General features: G+C 45.1%; 1 protein-coding gene across 13 annotated transcripts in view; it reads right to left on the reverse strand.

Annotated features, from left to right (window-relative positions):
• MSI2 (musashi RNA binding protein 2) overlaps positions 1–23407 on the reverse strand; it is a 259702-nt gene that overhangs the window by 223883 nt on the left and 12412 nt on the right. The window contains exon 1 of one of the 13 annotated variants that reach the window (XM_072881759.1): positions 17350–17511. The exons of the other annotated variants lie outside the window; for them this stretch is intronic. Coding sequence (XP_072737860.1) covers positions 17350–17352 — 3 coding nt within the window. The 5' untranslated portion in view covers positions 17353–17511. Of the gene's footprint in view, positions 1–17349; positions 17512–23407 lie in introns of those variants that run through there. 13 annotated transcript variants of the gene reach the window in all.

Here is a 23407-nt window from a genome sequence, read left to right on the forward strand (position 1 = left end):
AGACAAAATAGTCTGCAAAACAAAATTTCTGCATCAACTTCAAGGGTCAGCCATTCCCTCAGCTACCAAGCAGCCAGAAAAGGAAGGTCAAACTGGGGATGCTCAATTTATCCCCATCCTGTCAATAAAATAAAAGGTCTTTGGAAAAGGAGACCACCTTTCAGTTTTATGTGCGTTCCTCGCCTAGTGCTGAGCCCGTAACAGCAGCTCCTTGCCACTACTGCAGTACAAGTAAACGAGATAAAACTTCCTTCCAGATTCCCACCCTACTAACCAGTGCACTCAGCATTCGTTTCCATGACCAATTTTACACTGCTTCCTGCGCACAAAGGATCTCAGTGTCTTCTGACCCAATGAAAGCATGAAAAGGAACATGGAAAAAGAGAAGAAAAAGAGAACTGAAACATCAGGTGTTGGGGAAGCATGCCGTTCCTGCAGTTCTCCGAGAGGAGACAATGAGAAGAGGGCTATAGCATGCTTAATTAGTATAGTAAGACATCTGAATCATCTATCCCTTACTTTTTTTGCATTCAGCTCTGACCAAAAATTCATTGCTACAAAAAAGGCAACTAAAGTTTCATATTATGAACCTATACAATGCTCATTGATCCATTTCTGCAAGAAACTCTTCCTGTTTTCTGCTGTGCATTAGTACATTTCTGCTTCAACTATCCGTGTTGGAGTTTTAGCAAATACTGTTACAGAACATGAATTTATACATGCGGGGGAGAGAGAGAAGATGCTTTGTTTGAACTCGGCCATAGCACTGGTCTCAAGCTCCCACGGCAATAACTTCCAGCCTGTCCCTCTCTGAGCAGAGAGCAGGTCTTTGGTTTCAATTTGACTATTCTTGAACTTCAAAGTATTTTCCTGGTGTCATATTCAGTTACAGATCTGAAAAGAAGACAAGAGACTCCTGAGTAGTTTTCAGTAGGCCTACCATCGTTTTGATTAGCTCAAGTCACGTTGAAGTCTAGTTAACACAACTTGGGTTTCAAGACCAGGCATCCATTTAAATATGGCTCCAGCACCGACTGTCGGGCTCTGTCACCCATCTATCAGCTTCTGTGCCCTCGTTTTCTACATCTATGGAACGGGTAGTGATATTTCCCAATGGAGCATTAAATGATTGCATGTTGCTTTGGAAATTTAAGACGCTGAATGTGCACTCACCATCTTTTAATCCCCACCTCCAATTATTCTAGTCTTCCCAGCATCCCGGCACACAGCGTCCACCCCAGCAACAGTCCCAACTCTGACTTTCCAATCTACACTGTACCTCTGTGGCAAGGCAGGCACAATCGTTGTCTTGTAAGATAAAGCTTCTGACTCCAAACATTTTTTGTCTCGTGCTTTTGTAATGACTACAGGAGGGCGAGGCAGGGACCAGCAGTGTACCAACATCCCTGTGTCCCAGAGCACTTACTCTTCAGCAGCTCAGTCAACACTGTCATATGTAAATGGTTGCAACTCTGGCCTAGCAACTTCGTGTCAAAGCTGCCTTCCTTCATAGTCGTCAATGAGCAAGTGAACGTACCTCTCGTACGTTCAGCATTCAGTATTCAGCAAATGAAAGGCAACACTGAGAGCAGGAGTGGAAAGAGCAAGAGTGCAAGCTTAAAGCACACAAAACTCTCACTCTAGCAACTGGGTAATACAAAAAAAAAAACCAAACCTCATTGAAACATTCACATACATTTTTAGAAGCAGAAATGGTTCAGTCAAGTGAAGACTGGGGGGGTGGAGGGGGAAACAAAAAAAAAAAAAACCCCAAAACATACTACCCCATGAGACCAAACCTTTTGTATTTCTAAGGCTGCCTAAAAGAAATTTGACTTTGCAGATAGTCAGACCTGTAACAAGTAAACTCCTTTTTAAACAGAAAAAGAGCAAGAACAAAAAAATATGTGGATTGTTTATATAGTTTTCTCCCTTTTTCAACTACAGTCTTCTTCTCTCGTCCTCTCTCCTTCCAAATCAGCTGAAAAAATTACAATCATGGCTCTGCATAACACTGCTCCCTCACTAAGCAGAGCTGGCAGCACTTCCTTCCGGAGCTTGCAATGAAAATTCAGGTTGTAAAGAACAGAGCACTGTTCACTGCGTGTCCCTGCCACACACCCTCCAAAAAAACAAAACCTCAAAGCACGCACAAAGAAAAAGCTCCCACCCCCTTCAGCAGCCGGCCGTCCCTACGTCACCAGCCATGACAGCAGCACTGGCGTGAGCGAGCGTCGCGGTGCCCACTGAGCCCGGCGTGCTCTACTGAGTGGGAGCTGGCTGGCCCTGGCGGCAGGGCCGGATCCGGCTCTCCGGCTCCCTCTCCCCACCAGCCCAGCCTGCCCACCCCACCGGTGACCGCCCAGGGAGCGTGGCGAGTGCCAGGGAGGCTGCCCAAACCCACGCAGGAGACCATGGGCTCTCGGCTCCCAGCGGAAAGGCTCCAGGGAGGTGACTGGCACGGAGCCAGCTGCCAGCCAGTTCCACGGAGCCCTCCGACACAACCCCGCGCTTTTTTGCTTTTCTTGTTTTAATTTTTATTTTAAGAGGAAACATTTATGGTAAGTATATTGCTCTCAATCACAATGGGAAAAGACTCTAGCTGGCAGGAAACCAAGAGCTGCGACGTTAAGAAACACCCCCGCCACTAGTTTTGGCAGCTAAGTACACCCACATCATGGGCTAGAGGATGAGAACACTTGACCAGGACTCAGGATCCCTTCCTCCCTCAGCTGACGAGCTGCAGCAGCCCTGGGAGAGCCACTCCGCTTTCCATACCCTCCCCTGCAGAGACGCAGAACAGGCAGCACAGGACAGGCTCCAGGGACACACGAGCACAGCGAGAGCCCCCTTACCCCACTCTCCGCAGGTACGTGCAGCTGTGCACCAGGACCTCAGCACCCCAGCAGACCAGGTCTATCCACCACCAGGAAAGCCGCCTGGCCAGCACCATGCACGTGAAACAACGCTGCCCGGGTTCATGCGCCTGTGCTGCTGGCAGCTGAAAAACCACCCCTTCTCTAGACAACACTCTGACACAAACTAAGATTAATTGAACAGCTGTCCAAGAAAGTCTGCTTTAAATAATCCAGATGGAAACTTGTGCAGATGATAAATTAAGAATAATAATCTATCCCTCTGTGGTGTGCACAGAAAACGTGCGCACACCTTTCCTTCACACCGCTCCGCATGTCTGTGCACACACTCACAGCCCAGTTCCTAACAACTCAGCAACAGGCCCTTACTTGACAGGGAAGCATTAAAATCTCATTCTTGATAGTCAGGACTCAATAGGTAGCCTTGAAAGAAAGCCACGTTATTCAGGTGGATCTGCCCCGAATGGCCATTTTTAAGCTATGGAAATAGAGAGACATCTAAAAGAGCTGGTAATTGTCCCCAGAACTCAAAACACCACTACAGTTGAAAGAAATTCAACCACTGCAACAGAATAATCACCAGCCCCAAGTCAAATTGTTATTCTCTTCCCCCACAACATGCATGCTAACTGCCCCCACAAGAGCATTTACCAGACGCTTGTATTTGGCAAGTCAGCAAGCAGCCTTGCTACAGTTCGTTAGCTTTCCTCTCCAGACGTGTTTGGAAAGGTTCTCTTACTCATTTTGGTGTGTGCGGCCATCCTGTCCAAACCCAGATCTTCAGCGAAAAGAAGTCCTCCCTTTCATGGCATGCTTCACTACCTTAATTTCACCATCACATCATCGTGGAAAAAGTATTTGCAGAATGTGCAAACCACCACTTTGCAGGTTGTTTTCCCTTTGGAGGAAACACAAGAATTGGAAAGGGTGGGAAGAGAGCAGATCCTCATTCCAAATTGCTATAATTCAGTTTAAAACTCTGCCGTCACCTCCTCCTGGGACATACAAAGCACACTGTACTACACTGGAGGTTTCATCCCGAAGCGGGGTGTGCACACCTAGCACCTTCCAGGGTAAGGCTTCCACCTCACCACGTGGAAACCCTCTTCGATTTCAGGTCACAAGCAGTATAGCTGAGGACTGTAATAATCCTGGCAGGAGTTGAACAACTTCTGTCACTGATGGCTTTGGACAAAAGACAAAACATGGCAGAAAATTTCTGTGACAAAGGTCCCCATCCATCAAAGCAACAGAAGTCTAAGCACATGGTTGGACCGACTTCTCTGGAACAGCTCAAGCACTTGACTTCCGCACACACAAACCTTGGCAAAACTGGGATTTGTTTTGTATTTGGGCGGTGGGAGGGTGTTAACAGCAGCTCCCATCTCACTTCTAACAGAAGTTTTGTTATTTCTGTCAATGTCATCAGAATTGAGTCAAGTATCCAAAAGGCATATTTACATGAAATGAATGGACTGAAAGAAGAATAATTCAAATGCTATTTTAAATAAGCTTGAGAAGTACCTATGTAAAGATTTCAAGACTCCATCACGACACTATCCAACAGAGACAAGGGAACAAATGTTAATCTAACACAAGATGTATGCACAGCATAAATCTCCACATTCATTGTGTAGAGACAATAACATCTTCCCACAGCTTATAACTGTATTTAAAATTCATTTATGTAAATTACAATAGCACACATATGATAAAATTGTTAAAGCAGAATGTGCCCTTTGCTCAAAACAAAAGAACTGACAAAAAAAGATATTTTTAATAGTAATAAAAAATATCTATTTCGAGTTCAACCTATTTTAAAGTATATGCTCTTAATCATGCACTATTAAGTTCCCCAATTTATTATGAAGCCAAAGGCAACAAATTGCTGTTACGGAAGCAATGACAAAAATCACCAGGTCGGGGGGGGGGGGGGGGGGGGGGGCAGAAAAAGAGGCATTAAGCAGGCCGTCAAGTTTGATGAACAACAAGAATGAAGGAAAAGCCTGTGATTATGTGAACTGGGAAGTGAGAGTTACAGCACTAAAGATAGATAGCAGAAAAAGTGTTTAAAGCCTTCCCATAAGAACAGGCATTGTAAGAGAGACTCTGGGCTTAGGGGAAAAAGATAATTTTAAAACTAATATCTTGCCCACCTTGTGGTTAGAGCACAGGAAAGCAGAACCCTTACATGAACCAGAGAGGGAAGAATGGACTTTATTGTGGGAGATTTCATTCAACTGTGTTTGAAAATGAAAATGCACAAAGCTCTGGAGATAATGCCAAGTTGTATCTGGTTCCAACGAATGTCTAACTCTGAACTCTAAAGCAAGATATTAACTTACAACACACTCACCCACAACATCGAAAATAGAAGCATTAAATAATGAGAACATGGTCGCATTGGCTAACGATGTCCGAATGCAGGCAGGACATCGATTCCGGCCACTTTAGCAATTAACTCTTCCTTTAGAGCCATGAAAGCTGGCTTGTAACTGAGCAGAGCCACTCATTGGTATGTGCGTTTACCAGCATGCAGTGGCTTTGTAAGAGAGACTGACAGGCTTATATGAAAACTAAGCAGCTTTCAGGAAAACCCAGTGGGATCCAGTAAACCTCACCAGTTTCTGAAGAGACAGTGTGCATGTGCAACTGCTCACACCAAAATTTTCCCACTGCAGTCCAAATCAGCTAGAGTAGCAGTGTACATTAAAAACAACTCTTACAGTATTTCATCCACATGGAGCTGCTTCCCTTCAGACTCTTATTTCAATTATTCTGCATACAGTCATGTCCTCAACGCAATTTAAACACATCAAATCAACAACGTACATCAAGCACTAACTGCTTATTTCTGATGGTACTGGAGGCAGTGATGGGAACTGAAAGAATACCAGCCAAGCCCAGGCTTCTCACTAACCTTTTCTCAAAAGTCACATCTCAAGGCCAGGTTGGATGAGGCTTTGAGCAACCTGGTCTAGTGGAAGGTGTCCCTGCCCATGGCAGCGGGTTGTAACTGGATGCCCTTTAAGGTCCCTTCCAACCCAAACCATTCTGTGATTCTACAATGTCTCTGTAGAACAAGGCACAGGGATGTACACCCAGTCATGCAACACCTTCCCTTCCTCCCACCGCTACTCCGAAGACAGATTGGCATGGGGCAGATTAATAATGACAATTACGCTCACCAGATGCTAAGGAGACGCGTCTCTGAGTCACCAGACATGCTCAAAGACGAACATGTTTCCTGAAGTACCAGCTGAAGGAACATAATCAGAACTACAAGTACAAGAAGAATTAGTACAGCACAGAAGGGCAAACACTGGACCTAGTTAGAACACAGTGTTAATTTTTCCATGGGAAATTAAAACATAAAGTTAGTATTTTCACTCTCAGGGAAATTTTCAGACAATTCTCCCCGCTCTGCCCAAACCATAAGAGTAACTGCACAGGTTTCAAAAAGTCAAAAAATGTTCCAGTTTTGGCTCCAAGTTCTCAGCTCCCTTCCACATCCTAACACAAACACTGAGTACAGAGAAGAGGAAAGGACAGAGGGAAGCAATACATTTTGCAATATTTTATCATCAAACATAATTTGGATTAAATGTAGTTTTTATGGAAGCTCTCAAGCAGCCTTATCAAATGTGACATTTCAGCCCAGATTTCTCAAAAGCACTTCACAACAGAATCCTTGAGAAGTGAGATTAATTGTTACTCTATCCATTAAACAGATAAGAAACTGAGGCATGGAGATCCTCATCCAGAAAGCACACAGAAAGGCAGGACTACACAGAAAAAGAATTCCAAAAAAAAAAAAAAGAAAAAAAAGAAATCAGAAATTTTATTTCCGATGGAGCCACCACATCAACCAACAAAGCAGTTGCTTTCATATAGCCCAGCCGTTGGACTTGGTACTTGCCATCAGCTGATGCTAAAGTTTCGACAACTATGTGAAAATACATAAATTTCTAGCCTTTTAAAATAAAAGGCTACGTTTGCACTTACACATCTCTCCCCATGCAAGCACTATGCAAATACCACCAGAGATACAAGACTAGGGGAATTTTCTTTGATACATCCTGGAAAACACAGAGGAGATAGTCTGTTTCCTTTTGCTTAGGAATTCTATTTATTTTGGAAAAGTATTTAAAATAGCACATTTTGCCAATTTGCAAAACAGGTATGTCTGTGGCTTTTCCTCCTCCTACACCTCAATTCACACGACCTGGGTCGCTTCCACTACTTGGACCCTGGAAGCACAGCCACGTGTAACTCGCTCTCTACCACTGCCAAGCACTGCCACTGCTCTCCCCTCTACCAGGCGGCTGCAGGTACTCAGGGTTGTGTGGAACCATGTTCTCACCCTCTCTCAACCTCAGCACGCGTGCTGGTGATCCTGCCTCTCTCCACGCTTCCCCCACCAGCTTCTGACAACAAATACCTGTTTAAACCTAAAACCGGAAGCCTTAACTGTGACTAACTGAAGTGTTGGACCAAAGCAAACGGACTGGAAAGATTTATGACAAAGAGTTGCTGGACTTCTTCCCAGTGGTGAGGGATAAAAAGGTCAAGTAGATATTTGATTTGTGCTAGGAGATACCACACTTTGCACACACACCCCTCCAGTCATGCCCATGGACGCTCCTCACGCTCCCCAAGTAGCAAGAACAGCAACTGCTTCAGAACAGAGAAACTATAGTATTGAAGAAGAAAACCACACCAAACTCACTCATGTGCCTCCAGCAAGTGCTGGAAGAGGCTTGTTTAGCACAGCATGCATCAGGATACATGTGCCCACATGAATGCCTGAATTAGAAAAAATTAAGCATTCATATGCATACCCATCTATTCCTAATACATTTTCCTTCACTGATTACATATTCCAAATGAAGGCAACAGAGGGAAGAAAAACTTAGAGAAAAATTAATCAATCAGCTACTTGAGCCTTTTACGCTTTCACAAATAATCAAGTAATGGTGGCAAAGTATCGTAGAGCATCTTCCCCATTATATGCAGGGAAAAGTATTCAACTCCGCATCATGATGAGCTGAGAAAGGTTGCATTGCAGGGCAAGCTCACCATCCCCTGCTCATGTGAAAATTACAACGGCGGGGAGCAGAGGAAACAGCTTAAAGCCAGGCTAAAGTTGTATTTTTATGCATACACACACACAGAGATACCCGCTTCAACTTTTTTAATTTGAAAAAAGGAGCAGAAGGGGATTTAAAAAAAAAGAAAAAGCAAACATACAGACAAGCTAACCCAGAGCGTTGCCTGCGTACACCTATGTATGCGCTCTTCTACGAGAGTTTCTTTTAACACAGTCCCCCTTTTTTCAGTCTCAGATGAGGGATGAATAGAAGACAACCCACTAGCAAGTGGAGAGGCTCCAGGGAACTATGACTTCTTGTTTGTTACTTGTTCACATCCCCAGGGTGAGATCCCACACCATCAGAGCTCCAACCCTCCTCCCCTGCAAGTCAAGCCATCCCCTACACAGCACCGTTAAGTTAGCCAAGAACATAACAAGCTACATATGCTGTTTTATGGAAGTTGCTGTTACATGATGAAGCAGAGATGGGATAACTTGCATCAGTGTATTAAATTGGACTTTGTTACAGCGTAAGTTGACTTAAAGTGGCATTAATGGTTATGGAAAAATACTCCCTCCCCCAAATACATGAGAGGCTGATCAGACCAACTAGAGCTCTGCTTGTAATGCTGCTTATTTCACTTAAAGCCTTATTACAGTACCACAGTGCTGTTTCGCTTTGAGAGAGGGATGTCTTTACAGCATTAAAAAGGTCTTGTGTTTAATTAAATTAGCTGCACCTGTACATATTATGTGCAATAAATCAACTATAATTTGCTACCATAGGCAGCTATTAATCTTCCCTGTGTTATTTATTGCTCAGCATCATTAGTCCAAAGGCTCTTCCAGGATACAGTAAGAAATAGCAGTTTAGGGACCAAAAGCTATAAGTCATTTCACTTTCCCCTCTCTCTTTTTCAGTGGTGTCAATCACATTTCTTGTACACTTGAACAAACACGAATATGTAAGAGATTCTGGCATCCATTATGTGTGTGTGTTCATACATATATTTATATATAAAATAAAATTAATGTTCCCCACACATCTTGGTCTTGACTTCTATTTGCACATATCTACTAGCAAAATGACACAGCCCAAAATGTTAAGCCCATAAATTAAAAAAAAAAAATTAAACAAACAAAATAAAACAACAGCCCTGGATTCTTGCTCCTTCATGTTATGCAGCAACCTAACACTGTAGTACTCCAGCTATGCCATATACCATCTCTGAATACAATTTAGAGACTTACGCACCTAGGGATCATAGACTGCAATCCACCACTTTAGCAAATAGCAGCAACTGACTGTATTACCAGCACTTTGCAATTTATTTTGGCTTTTTTAGACATACAGACACACTACTGGATTTTGCACGATTTGGCTCACAGTCAAGATCACAATGGCATTATCAGTTTTGCTTCATAATTTACTCACAATCAGAGTTTAGGAAGTCCTAGCTACTGGCGTACAAGGTGGCAAGGGCAATACTTGCTTATGTTTGCAAAAGAAATTAAACATCTGTCCCGCCCACCTCCCTACCTTTTTTCCCCCCTCACCCAGCTCCTGCCTCCCTCCTAGCTAAACCATAATTTAAAGTAGCAAAAATAAATCGAGGATCCAGGAGATTAAAAACCACCAAGAGCTCAGAATCCTCTCCCTTGGTTCAGCATGCTACCAACATGTCTGCAGAAAGCAGTCTCTGTGTACTGCTCTCTGCTCTTCATGTTTTTATTAGTATTTTTTTTAAACAGCTGCTACAATGCACTGATGTTCACAATCCATTAAATACTTTCCCTGCAATATTTTTCAACTGCTTTAACTGACACGAGAATGTTATGCAACAGCTAATGTAAGAGAAGCTGTCTCAGTGAATGCAGAAGTATTTTGAGTGCTTGAGGTTGCTGCTAAATCACAAGTCCGCTCTAAACACACATATTTTGTGGTTTCTATTTGATTCCTAGACTTGGATCTGAAATAACATCTCAGTTCTTCCTCCCCTCTGCAAACGTATGTATATACGTATACATATATTTTTTTAAATTCTTTTAAATAAAAATAATGGCTGACTGACATAATCAGTGCTAGGGCTTTCAGAAAAATGCCAGCCATCAGGACACATACAAGAAATCAATGACAATCCTAGCAGGAGTGGAGAATAAATGCAAAGGCACCTACTTACGGAGTTAGGGATGAGGGAAAAAGCACTGGTATCCTGAATCACACAACCCTTTAGCATCCAAAACTACTGCTCTGACTCCACAGAATTGCTGGTCTTTACTACATCCAAGTGATCAGAGAAAAACAGTGAAGAGCCTGAACTTTATTTACAAAAATTAAAAACTCAATACAGAAACAAAACAGCCCTTGTAGAAGTGAGCAAGCTAAATTTCAAAAAAATTTAGTCCAGCTGATAGACCTGTGGTTGCAAAGAGCAGGACTCCATCCAGGTGGAGCCAGAGCTGGCCAGCTGTGGTCTCTCCTATCCCACCCTCACCATCAGCTTCACCACTTTACCACCACTGCGCTGGCCTCCTCTATTAATAAAATAATAATCTCTCCCTCGCGAGCTTCATTCATGAATTAAAACAGCCAACTCATCATGCAAGCTCCATCCCTGGTCAGCCCTCCTGCTTCCCTCCCCACAACATTTTTTTCAAAAACATCTCTGGAACTAGCAAAGAAAACATATGTGAAAAGCTCCGGGCTGGTGGAGGAGCAGGAAGCACAGGCAGTGGAGACCTCAGAGAGCAGAGGAATGAACTCTGAGGTACACATACCACACAAAGCCAGGCAGAGGGCACACTACAGTAAGAGAACTATTAATAAAGAGAAAAATTAAAAGGACATTCAGGAGTATTATGAGCCAGATTGGAAGCTGGCACTGGATGGGGCCGAGGGAGGCCTGACATTAAACCCAAAAGAGATTATGTAACCTAAGCTGTCCAGTGATCATCTGTTCCTCTGGTTTGGCTTTAAAGCGGCAGCGTGGCTGACAACTGGCTCCAGCAGTGACCCGGGCTGGGGACCACTCGCTCAGCGTCCCTGTGCACTCCCAAGAGTCACGCGACTGTCATCCTTTTTGTGCACCACGAACACACGCTGCATTATTCCCTTCTCCACCGCAAGATCTGCTAACACACGTTTTGTGCAGTGAGTGACCGAAGAGCACACGTGCAGGGCTGAAGTTGGTTCTGCTCTGCCATTTAAATACTATATCCTGCTTGTAAATCCCTGCAGTAAGCACTGGAAAAAGTGAACCTGTTCCTCCCCCTCTGAGGCATGCACTGCCCTGCACATGGCGTCAGCTCCTATCCAGATGGACAAAATAAAAAACCCTCATTATTTTTGCAAAATGCTTCAACCAAGGCAATATTCTCGGCTTCTCCACCTGCAAAGCAAAGCAAGGGGAGTTTAAGAGGATTTGCCCTGCTCTCCCTGACCCAGAAGACCAACACCTACAAAAAGAAGGCATGCCCACTAGCTAATGGGGTATTCCTCAGAAAGGCTCTTATTTCCTCCTGTTTTTTCATGGTCTGGGATCAACTGCTGTTCTACATAAAGTCATTAGAAAAGCCTGCCAGCCATTATCACCTCTTGCCCCTCTTTCCACATCCTTCAGTGAGACTCAATCCAGCTAGGGAATGAAAAAAGGCCTGATGTGTGCTGGGTCGTTTGCTGAAGTGGACACGAGGAGAGCAGAGAGCAGAGCATCCATACACAACCTGCCATGCCGTTGGGACTGGACACTTAGGAGAAGTCACTGCAGAGCAGCAGCCTCCTCTCCTCACCTCTCTTGACTGAGCTAACTGCAAGACGCAGGCATTTTCATCAGCCCCTGCTTCATTTTAAACATAATCTGCAAAATCTACAAAACACAGTAACACCCTCCCTAACTGAACCCAGAAGTGGAAAGAAGCACATCTTAAATAAAATAAGAAGCAACTACCACATGTGTTCAGAAAAATTTCTGCAGGCTGGCGCAGCCAGACAACTGCTTAGGACTGCACTAACTTGAGGCAAGCCCTGCGAAAGTCTGTGCCACCGCAGCTCTCCAAGCGCCCCTCTTCCCCTCAAATCAACCAGCAAGCCTTGACCTTCACGTCTTGTTTTGGCGGGAAAGGTCGTGGTAGAATAGCTCCTTGTTTATCAAGCCTGAATACCAATAACTTCATCACCTCCGAGAATTAACAACATGAGAGCTCAAAACCCACTTTATCGGTTACGTCAAAGGCTGGAAGACGCTGCCCGAATCCTGGCGGAATGGCAGAAAACAAAAGTGGTCTCAGCGTGAGCAGGGAGCAGGGACTTGATTATCTGCAATTAGCGAATCGATGATTCTCCAAGACACTGATTTAGGCCAGCACTTCTTATTAGCAACAGCCAAGGAAAGCACAAGGGCAAATTGCATCAGAGCCGAGCCCAGCTCCCAAATACTGTCTCGTTTAAAAATTAATACATAATTTTGCAAGGACTCAAATATATATGCACAACAGCATCACTTAGATCAGCCTGCCAGGCACAAGCTGAACCTAACCATCACATAGGTGGCCCTAGTCACTACCACCACGGAAAGAAGTAATTTTATTATTTTGCTCCGAATACATTGGTATCTCGGGTAGTCAGATGTTAACAGCCCACTCCTGAGAGCACATGCACATTTAAGTATCTTTGCTGGTGTTACAGGTCCGCACCCTCACTGTGGGGTGGAGAAGGACGAACGTGAAGCTTAGTGAAGTCCCTGGGAAGACACCCGCTGGCTTTGGATGAGGCCCTTCTGTTTTTAAATACTTGATCTAATTTTGTCTTGTAACATTACACAAGAACACAGCTGTATATTTAATCTCAGAGTTAAACCATTAATTTGCAAATTACAATTTAGTAATACTCCCTATTAATAATGCCATTACGCAGGTTATGTTCATTTTCTATCTGGAAGTTTAAACACAACAGGTCTCGCTCAAACAGCTTAAAATTAAACCATTACGTCCGTTTGAGATCAGGCACAAAGACAGGTATGGTGTAAAATATACAACAGCAGACAGCTTGAATACACATTTTACTTTCATTTGTCTGAGATGTTTGTGCCAAGAATCCACTTGAGCCTGTTCTTCACTCAATTAGGGAGAAAAATTTGTTTTTAAAATGATTAAAAGCATAACACTGCCCAGTGTCATGTACCCTCCAATAATCTTCAATTTGTGTGACTGTCTTTGAAACTGTATCAGAGCAGTTTTACCACTCGCAGCATGTTTTTTTGGTTTGCTAACCCCCACGCTTCCAGAGGGGTTACTGGAAGAAAAGGAAAAAACCTTAACCCATTTATTTTAAAATAAAAACAAACAAAAAAAAGCCCCAACATTTAGATATTTTAAGTCAGAATCAGGCAGGCTTGAACCCTGCTGCAGAGCAGCAAAAGAAGTTTTGATTTATACGCTAACATGATAAAATTAAAAGGGCCGAGTTGGATTTCAACACCATTACTTAACCGGCTTTCTGCATAAACACCTCAAGAACAATGCAGCGATTTACAGACCGATCGGAACAGCTCCAGTGCAGACCCAACAGGCCACACTGCACAGAAAGTTGCTTAGTTATGCTTTTATCTAGACAAAAGGACGGGCGCTTTCGTTCTTTCCCTTTGCAAGCCCAGATAAATTCCAGCCCTGAAGTACAGGAAATTAAAACAGAATAATAAGCTAAGAAGAAACGCTTCCACCGGGGAAGGAAATCCCGATCCAGCGCTCGTGCCCTGCAAAGAGTTAAAGCCTGCAGCCTCAGCCATGTCTCCCCAGTCCTCCCTGGCCCCGGGCCCTGCTGATTTTAGCGCAGCTGCTACCTGCAGCCATGTCCCCTCGGTAGCAACGCACAAGGGGAAAGTGCAATTTTGAGCTTCTCTTTTCATCTCTATGGTGACAAAAAGCTCCGAGGAGGGAAATCAGGGTGCCTTCCACTCAAAAGGTTTCTCGTTTTCAATGACTGCCTTTCACAATATTTTAATTAAATCTCTGGTGGGGAAGCTTTAAAGAAAAAAATTTTTTTGCAGATTGTGGGGCTCATTTACAACAACAGTTATAGTAAAAAGGGGGGAAAAAGGTACTTCAAGCATTTTTAACATAGAAAGATTCTCTGGTTGAAGACGTAAGAATAAATCTACCAGCTGCAAAGTTTTACAAAACCAGCCTGTGGAGGGGCCAAGAAGTCTTTCAATAACAAAAATGTTCTGTTGCATGCAACATGTCTCTCAAATTTCAGCAGAGCTTGAAGGACCGCATGGAAAGCGCCCTTTCCCAAGGGGACCGAGCACAGGCCAGGCACGAGAGAGGCATCGACGGTAGGGCAGATTCTGGAGAAGCCCCTTGGTTCCCCCGAAGCAGCAGCACCACTGCACTGCGCTTGGCAAGTCAGAAGATACAGCAGCGCATTGAGCTGATGGCGTTTGAAGACTGCAGTATAAAAGCAAGGTCATGGCATTTATCTCTGTTTTTAAAAATCTCAGTTCACTGCTACCAACAAAACACAGAGACACCCATAACCTCAAAGGAAGGGGCAAGTCCATTCCACAAACCTGTGCACACCACCACTGAAGGACAGCGCGCAGAAAGTGCTTTCAGTTTTTCCCCACAAAACACATTTATCATCAGTATCTTCTCCCAGCAGGACATCCTATAGAAAGCAGTATGCCCACCGTCCCTAGGCTCAGACACATCCGTTCTCCAACCACCCCACTCCCCACCCTGTCCCATGGTGCATAAGCTCAGCCCACGTGAGCTGGGGACACCGGCACCAGCAGAGCCCTGTGCCCTCCTGCCATACCACCCGTGGAGATGGCAGGGCTAGCACGGGCACTGCCACAGGCCAGCAGCCCTTCCTTGCTCCTGGCACCAAGGCACGTGCCAGACACACACCACCGCTGCTAGAAGCCCAGGCCACCGAGCAGGCGGTGCTCTCTTTGCAGAGCAGACCTGCAGCCCTGCCATGAGGAGCCTGCACTCAAAGCAAACGCAGGTGAGTGCTCCTCAGGTCTAGAGTAACAGCTTTCTGACACAGCCTCTGGAAAAGCCCATCTAATGTAAAAGGGATGGAACCACTGAAGAGGCACTAGAAAGTCTGGATAAAAATAACCGAACACATCCAGAAAATCAAAAGTGGTAGAACACAGGAAGATCAGCCTGGGAGACGGTGGTTCTGGAGGACAGCCCTAAAAAAGGTCACTAAAAGCCTCACAGACCAAAATACTTTCTCTAGGATGCCCATTTCAATGCAAGGCAGAAGCAGTTTAGCGTGCTAAAGAGGCATAGTGTAGAAAAACAGATGACTCTGCAATTAAAGCCTACAAACGGCGCCAAGAGATCCAAGTGTGTTAACAAACGTAAAGCTCTGGACAAAGCACTGGAACTCTCATCCAAGCTCTCTTGTATAATGTGGCAATAATACCACCTCTTTATCTAATATAATTGCTGAAAGAACATATTCATACTGCAAGGTATGGTGAACTCCTTAGAAAGCAGGCTCTGTGACAGTGCAAAGTTTTCAAGTAAGACACAAACCAGGGCAAGCATGTCGCTAATTATTTTTTTAAAGTTTAACAGTCTGCTGAAGTAAAAAGCAAAGTCTAACTAGACATGGGAAAAGAAATAGTCTCATCCTCTTTTTAAAATAAAAATTTAGGTGCAGGGAGATGCAATGGCACAACAGCCTGTAACAGACCAGCCCAGAGCCCCTGAATCCCAGACCGGTCACCATGCTCAATAGAAAATACAAGTTATTCAGCCAGGCTGGCCACTTATCCAGCATTCCCGCTTGTTCGCTGGAAATTGCTATTCTAGGAGCTATCCAATCTTTAACGACTTCTGGACTAGTCTGCATCTGATTTCAGGGCAAAGGCCAAGTCAAGAGGGAGAGCCTGCAAGGAACTCCTCCCTCCAGCTCTCAGTTCATTTTTACGGCCATCTCAAAGATGAAAACAAAATGTTTTAGTGCTCACAGGGGCTAAATATCTAGAGTTCTAAAATGAAGTACAACCTCCTTTCAAAGCCACTGATAGGCAAAAAGTATGTTCTTTAAAATAAAACACTGGGGCAGGGGTAGGAGTCATTCAGGACCAAAGGTTTCTTTTAAACTGACACAAACAGAACTGCCTATTTTTCATGTAAATTTTTTTTTTTTTTTTAAATCATAATCACTGCTGCAAGTCCAGCTACCCCTGTATGTAAAACCCTTTCCACATACATATTTTCCTGGGGGAAAAAAGGCTTATCCCCACAAAGGAGTATGAAATAAATTGCTTTACTGAAGGTTAATAATATCCTGTCGCCGTGGTAAAAGACTCAATTACAAAACCTTCAGAAGAGCTCCCAAGGAACTCATCTGCCTGCAGCGACAGAGGCTTAAATAGCCAAAATACACAGAAAGGCTAAGCACTTCCCAAAAGAGAGGAAAAGGGGAAAAAGATGGGGGGGTTAAGTAAAAAACCTGGAAATTGGACACTCAAGGTTATAAAAAAAACCCAAACACACACACACACACACAACCACAATTCCTCTCTGCACACACAATTCTCTATAATCTCAGCAAGAATTATGGCCTAGGGAGACCAGCACTAATTTTAGTATCAGATTTATTATGCAGCAGGGAGCAGAAATCAGTCAGGCCCGTCTCTCACTCCTAATGGGCAGAACTAGATCACGCTCCGGGAAGGCTCTACTGAAGAATAGCTCAGGCCTGGTGAAAAACAAAGCCCCTGGGGCTCCCCGAAGCACAAACACACTGCGTTCTTAGAAGCCACAATAAAACACAATGATACTCCTCATTTCTACAGCGCTGTCCGCCAGAGGATCCCAAAGCATGTGAATTAAAGCTTCCAGCACACCTGGCAGAGGAGCCTGCAGCAGCAAGGGAGGACACCACGGTCGTCAGGGTATTCAGCTTGGGACCCAGAAGCCCAGGCTGCAATTTTTCCTCCTCTACAGATGTGCCATACAGGCAGGTCCTCTGCGTGCGGAAAGGCAGCACTGTTTCACGGGCAGAAGGCTGCTGAGCGTGTGCGGGGTGCTCAGAGCTACAGCAGCAGTGGCGACTGTAAAAGCAGCATTTCACAGCGATGGAAGCAGACAGAGAGGTTAAGCGCTGCTCAAAAACAAGCATGGAGCGCTGACTCCTGCCGGCTCCAGCTGCCTCCCACACGGCCTCCCCTTACCACGCAGACAGCAAAACTCTTCAGCGCGCAAGTTCACCAGCACACCTTCGTGCAGTGAGCCCTGGGTTTCAGCACTGCTTTGTGCTGCTACGTATTCACGAACACGCTGAGCCTCCCCCAGAAATTAATCAAACCCTGGCAGGGAGCAGTTCTATATTCGTTCCTTCCCTTTCTTGCGCCATACCATAGTAGCCGACTACAGGTTTTGAAGCATCAGTCAGATGTCGGATGGGCGTGCTGCGTTCAGTCTGTTCTTCTGGGCACTCACCCCTCCATCTTAAACATTTTATAGCTTACCCCTGTGTCTGCTTGTGCCCCCCTCAGACTTTGAGCACCACTAGCATCATTCTTAAGATGCTTCAAATGCCCAGTGAAACCAGGCCTATTCTCAACAACTGTTTCTAATAAGCCAGTATTCGCTACAAAAGCCTTTTGCAGAGGGTTTTCATGACTGACTCATGCCTGTCTCCAATGATGCAACACTAAGGCAATCTTCTCACATAGCTTCGTCACCTTGTGGGGACTGTAGAAAATGCAGAGTTACTCACACAGCACTGACCATGGCACAGCTGGGACATCAGCTTCTCAAACCCCGTGTCTCCTCTCTTCACCAACACCTGGAAACACACGGCACTGCGGGTGCAGCCCCAGCACCATGTCGGGTTCAGAATAACCCTCTCCCAAGGCCCCAGCGATTCCCACTGTTTCAAGTATTGCAGAACACATGAGCAGCACTTCTGTTTTCCACATCCATAAAACAAGGGTGATGACAATCACTTACCTCATCTCCATATTATAAGAATAAAGGTCAGATTTAAACTAGTTTAAGTCATTTCAGCACGTAAGTCTTTTGTGAAAGTAGGATGCCGATGTCTCCAGGAACAAAAGTCCCACAGACTTTCAACTACATTTTGAATAAAACTTTTCCAAGAACCAGTTTTTCATTGGCACCTCACTAAGATGAAGGCCAGAAACTTTCAAACCACCACTATGTCATTTTGATTTCAAATAGAGGACAGGCAGGCACGCATCTCCAAAAACTGCATTGCCAACTTCTTTGTGGGTCTAGGCACTTTACTAGTAGTTTTCTGGTTTTGTTTTTAAAATGGCCTTGAGTGTATTATGCAATTTAGGAGCTTTGCTTTGACCTGTTCTAACAGAAGTTAGTGGTTAACTCCTGCTAACTTCAATGAAAGCAAAGACAAACATCACTGAGAAATTCAGAAGAGTGCACCAAAAACATACATGGTTAGTTATGGTTTTTACCTGATCCTGATTCAGTGCTAGAGTAAATAAAATCAAATTTAGAAGTTTTGGATTCCTCTGCATCTATTTTCCTCCTTCAAAATAGCTGTCTTTTTGCCTCCAAATTTCAGAAAAAAAGGGAAAAGAGTATAACCAGTTTCCTGTCCAACAACTGCCTTCCCTACCCAAAAATCATCAACAAAACAGCTACCTTCTTAAGGCCCAAACTTAGCCCTGGACTATTCATGTACTGTTTGCTAAGAGATCACAGGACTTCTGGCTCCCATCTCATTTCTTCCACCGACTCCCCCCCACCCCGTAACCCTGAGCAGGTGACTGCAATGAAAGTTACAGGACTTCACAATTTACTTCAGGCAATGAGCACACCTGCCTGAAAAGTGTGAACAGCAAGGGGCAGAAAAGGCAGCAAGCAGAGCCTAGTAACACTGGCCTGTATCAAGTAAACTCAAACCATCTAAGCCTGTGCCTATCTTGGGATTACTAACCTCAATGCAAAATGCCAGAGCTCTGCATATACTGCTCCTTCTACCACTCTGGCTACCAAGCAGCAGAAAGTCTCACTCAACATTTCTTAGGGCAGTGGAGACATAAAAGCCTCTTTACAAAACGGGCACCAGATTACGGTTCAGGAATGCCATGTTAGATTTAGTCACTCGATTGTACCAGCAGTGCAAGCTCCCCTTCTGCAGAGCAGCACCACATCATGTACGCATGAAGTGCCCAGCGAGTTCACCAAAATCTACCAGGTACTTCATACGGAGGATTTCAGACCTTTAGGCCTGCCAAGCAGCAGGAAAAGAATCTTGCATACAACCACCAAATTACCTCTTCCTCCCTCTGCCTCTTTACACCCCAGAGCACATTTTCACCTGCATAACCAGCACCAATCATCAGGCCAAGCAATTCAGGACTTGCTCTCTGATCTCTGTTCCACCTCAAGAAGCGCTTGGCAGCATCCATTTGTCTGCCTTGATCCAACGATCTCCAGTTCTTGGGAATGCAAGACAAACAGGTGCTGTTGTCCTTCTCTCAGCTGCAGGAAATTCAGAACATTTCAAGGCAACAAAGGGAGGCACCCTCCAAAGATGAAGGACTGCACCTGCCGAAGACCTCTAAGAGCATTAAGAAACAACAAGATTTCTTTTGACCACATCCATATAAGATGCTTACCCTGTCAATTCCCTTGCATTCCTTCAGCTGCAAGCTGGATGAAATAACATTATGTTTTCTGCAAGGATACTTGTCCTCTCCCACCTTTTTCTTTCCCCATCATTTTCAAATGAATTGACACTTTATTTTACTTTCCACATATTGCAAGAGATCAGGATTACACAGCATCAGCTGAATAACGTTCTGCACACACTCTCATCAGCTTCATGTGTTCAGATGACAGTGATGGGGACTATAAAAGCATGAAGACAGATAATCACTGCTTATGTCTGCAATTATAGTTCCAATAAAGTTTCTTCATGGCTCTTTAGCATTAAAGCTTTCGGACTGGTAACTAAATTGCTTTAATTTTTTTTTTCTATTCTATATTTTGTTCTTTTCCTATTGCATACACATACTTGATTGAGAGAGAAATGCCCCTACTAAAATATCCACTGGAGATACCTACAAAACAGAGGTCCAGCAATCTACACTGACATGTAGTAACTACAACAAAATCAAAGCCATGCTCACAAAACTTTGGGGGAATCATAACTATGGAGGACTTTCAACTATCATTTTATTTGATCTGGAAGATTAATGACATAGAAGATGTGACCAGATGAAAAAGAGGGGGGAAAAAAAAATAAAAATCACACAAGATTATCACAACTCCCTCTTCATACATAAATTGCCAGGCACATTGCATGCATAATCTGCTGCTTTGATCACAGCACGGGATTAGGTGAGTCAGGAATTTAAAGCACAAAGGTACTGTGGCAGGAGACTCTCTCCAGGTGCTTTTCACTGCCATCCACCCACCCCTGGGATCCCAGGCCAGCTCGGGCAGGAAATCCCCGCTCAGCAGGCAGAGGGGGAAGAGAGGCACGCAATTACAGTGCAGCCTGTCTCCGGTGCTGTGCTTCACAGTGGAAGCACGTCAGGACACACTCCTCATCTGCTAAGACGGAGGAACCACGGCAGCCATCCCTCCAAACTCCAACAGGGAGGAACGACAGGCCACACAGAGAGAAATGGGTACAGCCCTGCAGCACAAAGGAGAAAGCCAGCTTCCAGGAGCTGGACCACGGGGGCGGAGGAGCGTCCGGCATGGCTGAGCGCCCAGCTCTGCGGGGAAGAGAGGAGCCAACGCTTATCTGGAGGCAGAGGGACTCCAGGACACCTGCAGCTTAGCATGCTTCCTCCTCTCCTCTCGTTACTGAGGGCACCAGGATCGACCCTGCGTTGCAACGCACCGCTGAGCCCATTTAAATCCACTGCCAGTCTCCTCCCTTGCCTCCCAGCGCTCAAGCGCTGCGCCCCAGCCCCCACACCAGTTTGTAACCACCATGTGACCGGCGTTAGCCATAATTCATACCACAAACTACCTTTCACATGCTGTGGCCTAGCGTCCTTATCTCGCTTCCCCCTCCCCGAAGCCTCGCCTCGCCACCACTGTTCGGAAACCTCAGCGTACGGCAGGAACCTCAGGACTCAGCAGTTACAACCTCCGCCACACACCAAAGCACTGGCACTCCAGTCAGGGCCTCCCTTATAAATTTTCCAATCAAAAGTCGTTAAAAAACAAAAAAACCTCAGTTTAACCCCTCAAAGACAAGTTGCATAAAGAGCCAGCAGTGTACGATACTGCTTCGCTTCACACACTTCCTTCCCAACATCCAGGGACCCTGCCAACATCTCTTTCAGACAGAGGCAGCCGTTTACCATGCGGTACCGAACCTGGGCGTCAGGAAATGGCTGTGTTCTCTGCCACGCTAAGATACTTTGGATAATCCCCTGTTGCTCTTCTTTCCTCCCACCCTCGCCTCTCCAGGCTCAACGGCAGTACCAGGCCCATCGGGGCTTTATTTGGGTTCCACACGCTACACCAAGAAAGACCAAACTCTGCCTGACTGCGACGCTGTGCTTCCTCAGCGGTCAAACCCAGCTAACAGTGGTCCTGGGACATTATCACCACAGGTTTTAGAAGGGGCTTTTTCACCAAGTACTATTTGAGCAGGGTAGAGTTCCAGTGTTAGGTGTGCTGCCCATTCAGCAGGCCACCCATCCAGGGCTGGAGTTAGAGAGTTGACCTACAGAAAGCAACTGGGGAGGAAGGCGAGCTGTCTAGTACAAATGCATCAAAAAAAAAAAACCAACAACAAAAACAAATACCTTATACTAGAGACTTTTTGAGGAGAGGGAGCGCCAACCGCAAGAAGCTGACATCTTTCACCGTAGTTGGCTCAGCAGGGCTCGTTTGGATCTCACACGAGAGATCTCCCATCAGAGATCTCCCAGGGATCCTCAGGACATGGCAGAGAGCGGCCTGACACCATCCAACATGATGGTCGGTAGCAGCCCCCCACCAAAAGGTAGGGCGATACCCCCACGTCCTCAGAAAATTCCTATCATATTTCACATCTCAGCATTAACTTCACATTTCTCTTCAATGTTTTCTGTTCCCTTCCACAATTCACTGAGCACACAGCGCCGCTATAGGCTTTGTAGGTCTGCCAAATACAACACCAGAAGTAGGCGAATTTCACCAGCAAATGAACACCTTTATACTCATTTACAACACTTTGCAAACCTTTGGCAAAAGGATAAATGCTCTGCGTAGGTATCAGGCTCTGTGCACAGCTCAAGCTCAGAGCAGGGAATAGCACTGACGCATCTCTGAACATAAATGATTGATAACATGGCCAAATGGAAACCTATACAGAAGTTTCCCTCTTTCAGTAAGCACTGCAGAAAAATCACTAGCAATGTCCCCTTCAGCAACACCTTTTTCTATCAGTGCAACAAACAGCAAACCCACTGCCAGTGCTGAGCCTTTGCAGCTGACAAGCTTTCGCCACAAACGAAGCCTCCGACTTGAGCGATACCTCTCAGTCCAGTGGGATTTACAGATACTTGGGACAAATGCTCAGCTCCTCGCAGCCTCTTCACACACCACACCAAATCACCCTTCGGGGAAGACTCCTGAATAATGTTTATTCAGCAATTGTTATAAAAAACTCTACTGACTCTCTATCTAGCAGGCATTCTGTTTCCACCAGCATTCAAGAAGCTGAAAGTCTTGCCAGCACTTTACAGTCCCTATTTTAAATAAATCACATTTTCAAACGCTTCTTCACCCTGTGCTCCTCTTTGATGCAAAATTGACCCACAGAACAACATAAAGATGAGCTCAGAGTCAAGGATACTAAAACACAAATTAAAACAGCACAGCGCAGGTTTGGGGACACTACAGAAGAATTTCGTATCCTCTGGGCAACACCAGCACTCCCAGCGACCCAACACTGAACCACAAGGACTGGAGCTGCACCAGGGCCCTGCCCACGTTCGCAGCCAAGGAGGCCTTGCTCCAGCCATATCTCGTAGCTGTGTGGCACATACAGAGGAAAATAAAACCAACAGGACTTAACAACTTCAAACCCTGGGAACTACTTAATTCACTAGATATTAGTTTCTTTCCCCCACCCCACCATTTTCCCTCCCACCTGCCAGGCCACCTCATTACTGTCACTCTGCATCAGTTCTTGCTACAGTAGTTTTCTTGGACCTTTGCCCCTTCAGTCAGCTTGAAACCTCTTCCCTATTGTACATCAGAGTCAATGGGAAATTAATGCAAGTCTTTGCTGGGGGGAGGGAAGGGCAGAGGGAACGACGCTTTCTGCTGCTGTCAATACTTCTTTTCCTTCACCCTTCTACCCACATACACTTCACCAACATATTAAGAAGCCTTGTCTGCATTTAACTGTGCTTGCTGAGGTCTCTGGAACTGCTCCTCATGTGTAGAATTGCGTAAGTCTTAGCAGGGT

This window comes from Ciconia boyciana, chromosome 17, assembly GCF_034638445.1.
Source record: "Ciconia boyciana chromosome 17, ASM3463844v1, whole genome shotgun sequence".
Classification (NCBI taxonomy): Eukaryota; Metazoa; Chordata; class Aves; order Ciconiiformes; family Ciconiidae; genus Ciconia; species Ciconia boyciana.